The 12,369-nt window shown below is 45.3% G+C and overlaps 1 protein-coding gene across 5 annotated transcripts in view; it reads right to left on the bottom strand.

The window, feature by feature from the left end:
* The window catches only part of LOC120056652 (calcium/calmodulin-dependent protein kinase type II subunit alpha), a 68,574-nt gene that overhangs the window by 10,843 nt on the left and 45,362 nt on the right, over positions 1 to 12,369 (bottom strand). Inside the window, exons 8-15 of one of the 5 annotated variants that reach the window (XM_039004860.1) lie at positions 11,750 to 11,833; positions 8,836 to 8,930; positions 7,951 to 8,073; positions 7,746 to 7,829; positions 6,977 to 7,050; positions 6,119 to 6,152; positions 4,407 to 4,433; positions 2,433 to 2,481 (exon numbers count right to left, since the gene is read on the bottom strand). In XM_039004860.1, the coding sequence (XP_038860788.1) occupies positions 2,433 to 2,481; positions 4,407 to 4,433; positions 6,119 to 6,152; positions 6,977 to 7,050; positions 7,746 to 7,829; positions 7,951 to 8,073; positions 8,836 to 8,930; positions 11,750 to 11,833 (570 nt within the window). Of the gene's footprint in view, positions 1 to 2,432; positions 2,482 to 3,093; positions 3,127 to 4,406; positions 4,445 to 4,846; positions 4,861 to 6,118; positions 6,153 to 6,976; positions 7,051 to 7,745; positions 7,830 to 7,950; positions 8,074 to 8,835; positions 8,931 to 11,749; positions 11,834 to 12,369 lie in introns of all 5 variants that reach the window. The other 4 variants (XM_039004862.1, XM_039004861.1, XM_039004863.1 and 1 more) reach the window with 4 other exon arrangements.

Genomic DNA, 12,369 nt, shown 5'->3' with positions numbered 1-12,369 from the left:
GTATCAAAGGGGAGTCAATACAGTAGCTATTTGCATTGCTTTATGAACTGAAATGTTTTCACAGTAGTCAATTGTCATAGTAGACCTGTCTCAAAAAACATACAGCAGAGATTTTAGAATCTGCTCTCCCCCTCTGTTAAGTTGTCAGTTAGTAGCCATGTACATTGCTTTCCGGAAGAATTCAGACCCCTTCCCTTTTTCCACATTTTGTTACGTTAGAGCCTTATTCTAAAATGGATTTTAAAAATGCCTCAATCTACACACAATACCCCATAATGACAAAGTGTCACACCCTGATCTGTTACACCTGTCTTTGTGCTTGTCTCCACCCCCCTCCAGGTGTCGCCCATCTTCCCCTGTGTATTTATACCCGTGTTCTCTGTTTGTCTGTTGCCAGTTCGTTTTGTTCGTGAAACCTGCCATCGTTTGTTCCCCTGGTCTTGTTTGTTTCTTGCTCCTGTTTCCTAATCCTTCCCGGTTTTGACCCTTCTGCCTACCCTGACCCTGAGCCTGCCAGCCGTTCTATACCTTGCCCCATCTCACTGGATTATCGACCCCTGCCTGCCCTGACCCTGAGACCGCCTGCCGTTCTGGACCCTTTGCACCTTCTCTGGATTTCTGACCCCTGCCTGCCTTTGACCTGTCATTAGTCTGCCCCTGTATTAGAAATAAACGTTTGTTTCTTCGACACTGTCTGCATCTGAGTCATACCTGAAATGTGATACAAAGCGAAAACAGGTTTAGAAATCTTTGCAAATGTATTTAAAAGCAAAAACAGAAATACCTTATTTACATAAGTATTCAGATCCTTTGCTATGAGACTCGAAATTGAGCTCAGGTGCATCCTGTTCCCATGATCATCCTTGAGCTTCTACAACTTGATTGGAGTCCACATGTGGTCAATTCAATTGAATAGACATGATTTGGAAAGACACACACCTGTCTATATAAGGTCCCACATTTGACAGTGCATGTCAGAGCAAAAACCAAGCCATGAGGTCGAAGGAATTGTCCGTAGAGCTCCGAGACATGATTGCGTTGAGACACAGATCTGGGGAAGTGTATCAAAAGATGTCTGCCCGTTGAACTTCGCCAAGAACTCAGTGGCCTCCATAATTCTTAAATGGAAGAAGTTTGGAACCACCAAGACTCTTCCTGAAGCTGGCCGCCCAGCCAAACTGAGCAATTGGGGGAGAAGGGCCTTGGTCAAAGATGTGACCAAGAACCCGATGGTCACTCCGACAGAATTCCTCTGTGGAGATGGGAGAACATTCCATTCCATTCCATTCCAGAAGGACAACCATCTCTACAGCACTCCACCAATTAGGCCTTTAAGGTAGAGTGGCCAGACGGAAGCCACTCCTCAGTAAAAGGCACATGACAGCTTGCTTGGAGTTTGCCAAAAGGCACCTAAAGAACTCTCAGACCATGAGAAACAAGATTCTCTGGTCTGATGAAACCAAGATTGAACTCTTTGGACTGAATGCCAAGCGTCACACCTGGAGGAAACCTGGCACCATCCCCACGGTGAAGCATTGTGGTGGCAGCATCATGCTGTGGGGATGTTTTTCAGTAGCAGGAACTGGGACACTAGTCAGTATCGAGGGAAAGATGAACGGAGCGAAGTACAGAGAGATTCTTGATGAAAACCTGCTCCAGAGCGCTTAGACTGGGGTGAATGTTCACCTTCCAACAGAACAACGACCCTAAGTACACAGCCAAGACAATGGAGGAGTGGCTTTGAGACAAGTCTGAATGTCCTTGAGTAGCCCAGCCAGAGCCCGGACTTGAACCCAATCGAACATCACTTGAGACCTGAAAATAGCTGTGCAGCAACCAATCTGACAGAGCTTGAGAGGATATGCAGAGAAGAACTCCCCAAATACAGGTGTGCCAAGCTTGTAGCGTCATACCCAAGAAGACTCGAGGCTGTAATCGCTGCTAAACGTGCTTCAACAAAGTACTGAGCAAAGGGTCTGAATACTTATATAAATGTGAAACTCTAAAAACATTATGGTGTATTGTGTGTTGATTGATAAGGAGAAAAAACTATTTAATCAATTCTGGAATAAAGGCTGTATTGTAACAAAATGTGGAAAAAGTCAAGGGGTCTGAATTCTTTCCGAATGCACTGTAAGTGGACTGCAACTGAAGTAAGAGTGAACCTATTCATAGCCGTGTTGTGCTGGTGTTAGTGTTATTTATAGCATTATTGAATGTCACTTTCTGAGCCAGAGAAAGCCATATCTCAACAGCTGTGTGTGTGTGTGAGTGCGTATGCGTAACATGCAGTACATGATGCTCATAGGGTATCTGTTAGGTTTAGCAGAGATACTGTATATTCCTCCTGAAAGCTGTCACCCTGTCCTATTAACACGTATAGACTGCAGGTGGTGAGGCTATGAGAGGTGAGAGGAAAGGGATAGCCTTACCTCTGGTGTCTTCATCCTCAATAGTGGTGTTGGTGCTTTCAGAGGATTCCTAGAAACAACACACAGACAGGTTCAGAGATTCACATTCAATTACAGCAGGTGTTATTCTCTCCACACGAGGGTGAGTGGAAGATCCGAGTCAAGACACACACACACACACACACACACACACACACACACACACACACACACACACACACACACACACACACACACACACACACACACACACACACACATACATACACACACCTCGGACAGACAGCCAGCCTCCTCCCTGTCTGCACCTTTCAGAGAGAGAGAGAACAGGCTATTTGGTTAATCAGAGGTCTGGGTGGTATGAGGAGTAGGGTGAGATATGGGAGGGAGGAACAGGAGGGAGGGAAGAACCTAGAAAAGGAGAGATGGGTTACCCCACGATGACCCACCCCCCACCTCCCCACAAGAGCATATAAAAAAGCAGCGGGATTAGGCAACGTTATGGGATGTTCACACACAAAAACAAAAAGAAAGTCCAGCTCCATTTTGAATGACAGCTTTTATTTGCTTGTTCTTTGGTTCGTTTGGATTTTTAAAAAGCTATTATCACTTTCCCTGTTAGGCGGAAAGCCGAGTGCGGCAGAGACGCGCTGTCAAGAGGACGGGGGGAAATCACACTCACCATCAGCTGGACGCTGAAACTGGACTTCCTTTTCTGGAAGAGAAATGAGAAGAGGTTAGACAGTAACACGCAGAATGAGATGGAGACGGAAGCCAGGGAGCAACAGAGGGAGGAGAGGGAGACCTCCATGCTGCAGAGGGAGGATGTGTGTGTGTGTGTGTGTGTGTGTGTGGGTTTGAGGCTGAAGGTGTTTGTGTGTGTTTGGGGTTCGTATTGCCACGGTGCCCTTGTCGTCTCCCCCGGACACCTCTCTGAGCCGTGTGGTTGGCAGGCCGTGTGGCGGTGTGTCATGTAGGATACCTCCGGGCCAGGCAGGGCTGTGGTCAGGGAGGAATGCCTTTGATAAGGCAGAGGTGGCAGGGCTGAGTGGCCAGCAGCATGCCTCACTTATCCCAGTATCAGACACCCTGGACTGGCCCCCGGGGGAACTGGAGGAGTACCACCAGTGGAGCATATCCCATGATACATGTAAATAGTAACTCACACACACTAACTCACAAAACAGACTCATAATACTGGAACAGACGAACGACATCAATACACAGACAAACTCTCCTTTTGGATCGCAGACAGATAAGATGTCCAAGCACTGATCTGGTTAGCTACCTATCTAACTGACAATATGCTGAACATTGGATGATGTTGTAGCCAAGCATGTTGTCAAACAGGGTTGCTATGAATCTTCTGTTCTCCTGTGTGCTACTGCATATGTTAGTAGGGGAATTCGGTCCAGCCATTAGGACAAACCAGGAAATGTGTGTGTTTACAACTTTGGACTTATGTCAAGGAAGATGACTAAACTTGGACTGCTTCTCAGCCAGCTGTCTCTGTGCATCTGAACAGTGTGACATGAAGGCAAAACTGAACATAACACCTCTCCACTCCACCGCCCAGTCTCACACCAAGGCATGGGGCCGAGACAATAGACTGTGTACGGGGGCAAACAAACAGGGAAGCGGGGGCTATTAGCAGCTCCAGTTCTGTACACTGGAGGAGATCAGGGCTTTGGGTGGGGCCAGCATGTTCAGAGAATGGAGCAAACAGTCAAACTCCCATAATCCCGTAATGTACTTAGATCTGTGTTCAGACGTGTTCAAAGAGCATGTTTGATTATTCCATTTCGGCAGTGAAGCTTTTGACGTGAAAGCACCTTTCACCTTTCACAAAATGTTGAATAACGGCCAGATTTTGGAATGATAACGGTCTATCGACAGCGCGTGTTGTACACACTAAACGGCTAGCCTCCGAAAGTCCTCCTCCAGGTCAGGTATATTCTACTGTGAGAAGAGAACCATGTGGAGCTGGAGCCCTACCTTCACACCATCCGTCTTCTTGTTGGCCTTGTTACCTCCTGCGAGGGACACAAAGAGAAACAGGGACAGGGCGATCAAAAAGGGCACGAAAGCCCAGAAGAGGAGGGCGAAGGGCATGGCCAACACTCAGTCGAATGCAAAGAGTTAGAAGAAAATGGAGTAAATCAGATCCATATGTCTCTGGGAAATAAAATGTGATATTTTCTTCAAATCCAGCCCTCTTCCTGCTCTCCACTGATCATAAACTCGATGAGACAGTGATATTGCCGAAGAGTCACTAGTAGCATCCAAACCCAACGGGTTGTTGAAGATTCTCTCAGGTCATTCAACTGGTCAAATAAGAGTTTAGGGAAATAAAGCACAGCAACAATAAAAAAAGAAGAAAAACACAAATTTCAAATGGTTTACTCTATAGCGTAACACCAGAGGTTCTGGGGAACCAGACTGGGCTCTGCTACAGAGGCTGGCTGGGTGGGTGAGAGGGATCCGTGATATAGGAGCACTTGAGATAGGGAGATACCGTGGGCACATTCCAGACCCACTCCCTCACTCTCTAGAGTTTGGCTATGATCCATACAGTACATCACGTCCTGTTATTCCTAGTGCTCTGGTCCAGTTTGTTGCCCGCTCCCTCTACCTATCCTCTTCCCTTCCTCTCCTCCTCCTCGTCTCTGAGCTGGAATCATTTACGTCCTCTCTATGAGAGCTGAGCCAGGGCGTTTCCCCAACTTTATTTTCATCAACATGGCTACTAATTTTAGCCCTGGAGTGGGCCGGGGCTGTGTGGAGCATGGCCTCTCGTCTGGCCTCTCGTCAGCTGGGGCGTAGCCTGATCCCCGCCTCGCAGCCCCCTAGCTCCCTGGCACTGTGACCCCAATCTCTCCTGCTGCTGGGGGCTGTGAGGGGTTGTGGCTGTACGCCGATGGGATTTCCCCCTGGTCTGCTCCCCGTCTGCAGCGGAATGGCTCTGGTAACCCCAAGCACTGGCCTGAGGTCCGCTTTCTCTACCCTAATCCAAATCGCACTATTTACCATCTTAAAAGCAAATCTGGCCCTGGACCAGCGTTTACACAGCACTTCCGACCCACCCCAAGCATAATAGGAGAAGTTAATGGGCTAGAGAAAAAGGCTATTAAAAGCTTTACGGGGAGATTTGGCTACAGCGACTTTATCCTTATTGTAAATAGGCATGAAGTGGTAATCTTGCCTTATACAGTATCTGCGGGCTATAGTTCTCAACAGCTATCTGGAGGGTAAAGATAGACCAGGGGGAAAAAGGAAATCTTGCCGTATGCAGTATCTGCGGGCTATAGTTCTCAGCGGCTATCTGGAGGGTAAAGATAGACCGGGGAAAAAAGGAAAGATGAATGGTAGTGGTTAGAGGTGCTGAGATGGTTTTAAGTCCACAAGGCCTCTAGGGTCAATGCTGTGGGGGCTTGGCTTTCGGACAGAATTCCCTGGCAGGTGGGAGATATAGGGTGGGGGTCTATTCCTGGCTGGTATGAGAATGCATACCCATTTAAAGATGGCCCCTCAATGCTATTAATTTCCCTAGCTGTCCCCTTCAGGTTCACTTCTTTAATATAAGAATGATTATGTGGAGCTATGAGGGGAGATACTGTAAACTCTGCTGGATGGAGATTGGTAGAGATGTGTAAACTGTGAGATTGGAAGGGGATCCCTCCATCTCTGCTTTCATTTTGTCCCAAAACAATGTTCAACTGTGACTCCTTCATCAAGCCGTCCCTTCCTTGTAACCAAGAGGAGTATAATAAATGAGAGGATTTTGACAAAACGTTGCAGATTAAAGCAACATAGGGACGGTAAATAGTCACATTATGTTCCACTAGTTCAGTGGTGGATTCTATGGCACAGAACCATCCGAGTGAAGTCATGGAGGGACTGAGGATCCAATAGCAGATGGCTCAGCCACAGTAAGTGGGCTGGGATGACAACAACACATGCACCTTTGTCAATCAACAATCTACATTGTGATAACGACTAGCCTTTTAGCTAACAGATGGCCAGCCTCTTTCAGCCTCCCTGCTATCATTAAGCTACTGCTTGACAGATTAAAACACAAAATGTCCTCGAAAGATTTTAGTCTTTAGAGAAAATAATATGTCCTGCAATGTGTCCGTTTTGAACAGAAATCACAGACGTCATTCCAATGAATGGGACAGTGAATGTGTTGGTATATCCGTAGCAAAGTGTCCGACGGGGGAGTGTCAACTGGAATGGGGAAGTGTCCTGATGCATGACCAGTGAGTTCCACAAGCTGTCATCATCTCCTCCCTGTTCCATGGGCTTGTAGCCCCCCAGTCTAGGAGCAGCCATCTGAGACCATGTCACTCCTCTAGGATAGTGACCTCCCTAGGGACACCGTTAAGCTATCCTCTAGTCTGTAGCTCCGTTGGTAGAGCATGGCGCTTGCAATGCCAGGGTAGTGGGTTTGATTCCCGGGGCACCCGTATGTAAAAAAAAAAGGAAGCATGCATGTCGCTTTGAATAAAAGCGTCCGCTTAATGGCCGATTATTAAGCCCACTCATGAATGGATGGAGAGGAGGACCGTTCTGACAGGGCACCTCTACATGACTTACCGGAGAAGTTCCGGGTCGCCAACATGGTGGTGAGAATGGCACCCTTTGAACAAAGAGAGATGGATCGTTACATAAGATGAAAGAACAAAGGGATTCATCAAAAATGTGAGTTTATAATGCCACTGTGTTCTTGTTGGCAACCAAGCTTGGCTAGAATATAGTATTAACAGCTTGAGTAGGTTGCTTACATGTAAAATCAACAGCTTGGATTGCTGCTTACTGTCAATGTAATGACCTAGAGTACTTCAACAGTTTCTGTGTCTTAACAGCACCAAATGAAATGTGCATTGGCAATCTCTATTCAAAAAGCAGTTGGTGTTACTGCATGAATATCACAATTCATTAGTTTTAAGGTGTAGGTCGTTCAGATTTTTTTAAGTGGAAGCTGAATGCATTACAATTAAATGGATCTGCCTGAAAGGGGTTGTGTAAAAGGTCAAACACAAAACCCGTATGTACAAAACCAAATGCATTAGATAGCTTCCACGTGAATCAAATCAAACAAAGAGACGTCCTCTCATCTTGAACCGTGCATGGACTCGTCTAATGAAAGACATTTTGCCTCAATAGATCGCGCCATGAAGGTATTTTTGCCTTGATCACATTTCCATCCTCATTCAAACCGTCCTATTGGACTCAAACCCCCTCACTGATATTTCTGGGCAATACAGAGATGACCATGTTATGTTCCAGTATCATAATCGACACTTCATTTTGCACCCGGGAGCTCTGCAATACCTTCAGCTTTCTTCTGGCGTTGAACTTTTTCAGGCATTCCACCGTCTCCTGTCTGTGCATGCAGGAGGCCACAGTGGAGCGGTGCTGTAGAGAGAGAGAGAGAAAAGGAGAAAACAAAAGTCCTGCCCGGTTAGATACGGGGCCAAATCTTACCGCACATGGTGGTCGTCGTGAGAATGTGCGGACGTGCTCGCTCTGCACTCACTGAGATCCACGGGTGCTTGAGGACCTCAGAGGCTGTGATGCGCTTGGCAGGGTTGATCGTCAGCATCTTGTTAATGAGATCCTTCGCCTCTGGAGTAACAGTGTCCCACTCAGGCGAGGGGAACTAGAGTACATATAAGAGGAGACATAGCACAGAGCTGATGGCCTTTGCATAGAAATAAATCATGGGAATTAAAGCTGGCGATGATATTCGAATGAGCGAAAATCCCTTTCTCAAAACGATTTTCCAACGTCTGTCGTCCGAGTAGAGGAATAAGAAGGTAGAGTGTGCCGTGTAAGCCACAGTAAACGGGCTGCGACGACAAAACAACACATGCACTTTTGTCAATCGACAATCTACATTGTGATAACAACTAGCCATTTAGCAAACAGATGGCCAGCCTCTTTCAGCCTCCCTGCTATCATTAAGCTACTGCTTGACGGATTAAACACAAAATGTCCTCGGAAGATTTTAGTCTTTAGAGAAAATAATATGTCCTGCAATGTGTCCGTTTTGGATAGAAATCACAGACGTCGTTCCAATGAATGGGACAGTGAATGTGTTGGTGTGTACTGGTATACAATACAAAACGATTTTCCCGAAGTCTGTAGGCAGAGTAGCTGAACAAGAAAGGGTAGAGTGTGCCGTGGGATACTATGACTGTAATTGAAGAAGAAAAAACAGACAGATCCTTTTTTCCTCCCAGCAGAACGCCACAATTATATCAGGCACTGAATTTAAGATGATTCATCTACTTGGAAACTGGTGCGTTACACAATCCCGAAGAGACACTGCATTTCAACTGTTCCCCAGCAGCCGTGAGCAGTAAAGTAATGGAGGGGTATCGTATTGTTAAGAACAGGAGCTAGGAGGGATGTGACTCACATCGTAGGCCCCAGCCTTGATCTGCTGGTACAGTCTGTGCTGGTCCTCATCCCAGAACGGAGGGTAGCCCACCAGCAAGATGTACAGGATCACACCTGGCACAGATAATATACATCACTATACAATAGGAGAGTGTCCGTCACTCCAGTTACTCCAGAATGAACTAGCATATAGCACATACATCTATCTACCTTTGGTGAAAAGAAAATCAATACATCTGAATCTTGATCACTCACATATGTATATATGTATGTACAGTGTGTGTGTGTGTGTGTGTGTGTGGTTACATTAATATCTCTATGTTTGTTGAAAAGAAAAGGTGCTGCAGAAGTAGTGTATACTATATGTATGTATACTATATGTATGTATACTATATGTATGTACAGTGTGGTCCATAATTATTGGCACCCTTGATAAAGATGAGCAAAGAAGGGTCTAAGATCTCTCCCAATCTGTTCTCCAATCTCATGACAATTTAGAAAAAGGCTCAGTGTGTTAGCCTTGCAAGGTGAGGTATTGAACGCTATTGAATACAAGGGTGCCAATAATTTTTGACCACTATCTTTTAGATTTGGTTAAAAAAAAAAAAAATCTGAGAAATTGTATTAGTATACATTAACATAGTTTTGCACACAAAATAGTTAGTTGTATTATTGTTTGTTTTTCTCCTCTTTATCAAGGGTGCCAATAATTTTGGACCTGACTGTATGTCTTCCATACACCCCTCCTCTGTCTCTCAGATGGGTTAACCAAACACAAAATGGGGTGCACATGTGGATCCAGTACCATGTAAGGAGAACGAGAATGAACCCCTATCCATTTCTACTCCTTCATTCCCACACTGCCATCAACCTTATGTATCCTGTGACTTCCTCTCACTCCCCCGAAGCCTGGCCATGAACCCATTGGCCATGAAGCCCACATGCATCTCAAGGTCAATATCAAAAGGCAGAGAAATACAGCTTTGCATAGCGATGGGCCTTCTTCTTTTTTAAAAATCAAACTACAAGGTTAAACTGCTCATTCTAGATTACGCCGGACAACAACGTCTCCCTCAACGTCAGCAAGACAAAGGATCTGATCGTGGACTACAGGAAACGGAGGGCCAAGCACGCTCCAATCCACATCTACAGGGCTGTGGTGGAGCGGGTCAAGAGCTTCACGTTCCTCAGTGTCCACATCACTAAGGAATTAACATGGTCCATTAATTAACATGCATGACAATGCCTTTTCCCCCTCAGGAAGCTGGAAAGATTTGGCATGAAAAGATCCTCAAAAAGGTCTACAGCTGCACTATTGAGAGCATCTTGACTGGCTGCATCACTGCTTGGTATGGCAACTCCTTGGCGCTAAAAAGGGTAGTTATTTCGGCCCAGCACATCACTGAGGCCGAGCTCCCTGCCATCCAGGACCTCTATATCTGGCGGTGTCAAAGGAAGCCCCTACAAAGTGTCAAAGACTCCAGCCACCCAAGTCACAAACTGTTCTCTCTGCTACCGCATGGCAAGCGGTACCAGTGCACCAAGTCTGGAAACAACAGGACCCTGAACAGCTTCTACCCGCAATCCATAAGACTGCTAAATAGTTAACCAAATGGCTACCCAAACTATCTGCATTGACCCTCTTTGCAGTAACTATTTTGACTCATCATATACACTGCTGCTACTGTTTATTATTTATCCTGTTGCCAGGTCACTTTACCCCTACCTATATGTACAGTGCATAGCTAGCTCAATTGCCTAGTACTCCTGCTCATCGACTCGGTACTGGTACCTCGTGTATATAGCCATGTTACCGTTACTCATGGTGCATTTATTCCTTGTGTTATAATATGTTCTATATTTTTCTCTCTGCATTGTTAGGAAGGGCCTGTACGTAAGCATTTCGCTGTTAGTCTACACCACAGGAGGCTGCTGAAGGGAGGACTGCTCATAATAATGTCCGGAACGGTGCAAATGGAATGGCATCAAACACCTGGAAATAGTATGTTCTGATGTATTTCATACATTCCATTGATTCCGCTCCAGTCATTACCACAAGCCCGTCCTCCCCAATTACGGTGCCACCAACCTCCTGTGGTCTACACCTGCTGTTTAGGAAGCATGTGACAAATGCGCAATGTGAAAAGTTCCTGTACCACTGCATATTGTCAAAGTTGATATCATGTTTACATATGATTCATATGATGTTGATATATACATGTACTATGTTCTAGGTAAAAGTTGTTCACACATCGGGTATAATTTCGATCCTCTATTTAAATAGACCAGAGGAGGGCCAATTGGAGCCTGATATCGGTCACCTTGTTGACACAGAGGCCTGTGGTACAGTATAGACATACACTCTTAGAAACGAAAAGGTGCTATCTAGAACCAAAACGGGTTCTTCGGCTGTTCCAGGTAGAACCCTTTTGGTTCTATGTAGAACCTTTTTGGGTTCCATGTAGCACCCTTTCCACAGAGGGTTCTGCATGGAACCCAAAAGAGTTCTACCTGGAACCAAAAAGGGTTCTACCTGGATTTAAAAAAGGTTCTACCTGGAACTTAAAAGTACCCTTTTGAAACCCTAAGAGTGTAGAGAGAGCTCAGATCAGATCAACGCACGGCTGCCTTCTCTCATCTGCTCTGACAGAGAACTCATCTTCGCACCTTGGGATAAAACCAACAGGCCCCCATAAATAAACTGGTGCAATAAATCATAGTTTTTTTTTGTCAACATAACTCTAGTAGGTTAGAATCTGAAGCAATCCCAAGTCTGGCCAAATGAGACAACATAAAGACAAAGTTGTATAAATGAGGAAACTCATCACATCAGGTGTGAAGTCTATATCATGTTTTCTGTAGGGAGTAGCAACTCAGACGTAGACAAATACAAACAAGGAAAGAGGTGGATATCTGAAAGCCACCCTGCTTACCACAAGCCCACAGGTCCACAGCTTTGCCGTATGGGTCCTTCCTCAGAACCTCAGGTGAAAGGTAGCCAGGTGTCCCTGCAAAGCCTGCATCACATCCAGACAGAGGCAATGAGTCACAGATAATACAGCTCTGTTGAAATCAAATGCTAGGCAATAAGCAATGGGAAATAATGTCGAGATGCTTTTTCCCATTGGAGATTAAGTTTATGAATTGCCTGGATGGGCTGTGAGACAGGGGATTGATAAACCGCAGACATTAATCGTGGATTATCTTGAACAACATCCAGGATCCAAACGAACCATTTTATAAAGCTCTAGAAGGGATACGCTCAGTGAAAGTAGAAGAACAGAGTGATAAAGTATAGCTCAATATAACGCTCTAAATACTGGTATCGTAATGCTATACAATACATATTGATATAGGCTTCGATCAAATGCACATGTTGTTTTAAATGTGAAGTGACACTAACCATATCAAACCATTATATACTGAAATACAGTACAGTAAAGTGACGAGAGATAACCGTCTTCAAATTCTTGAATGCATAGAATACTTCAACCTTCGTCCCAATTTAACAAATAAAAGAGAAGTCTTCCTTGAGAACCCTGTAGAAAATCCA

The sequence above is a fragment of the Salvelinus namaycush genome, chromosome 12, assembly GCF_016432855.1.
Source record: "Salvelinus namaycush isolate Seneca chromosome 12, SaNama_1.0, whole genome shotgun sequence".
NCBI classification, from domain to species: Eukaryota; Metazoa; Chordata; class Actinopteri; order Salmoniformes; family Salmonidae; genus Salvelinus; species Salvelinus namaycush.
This window is presented reverse-complemented; position numbering and strand designations above follow the sequence as displayed.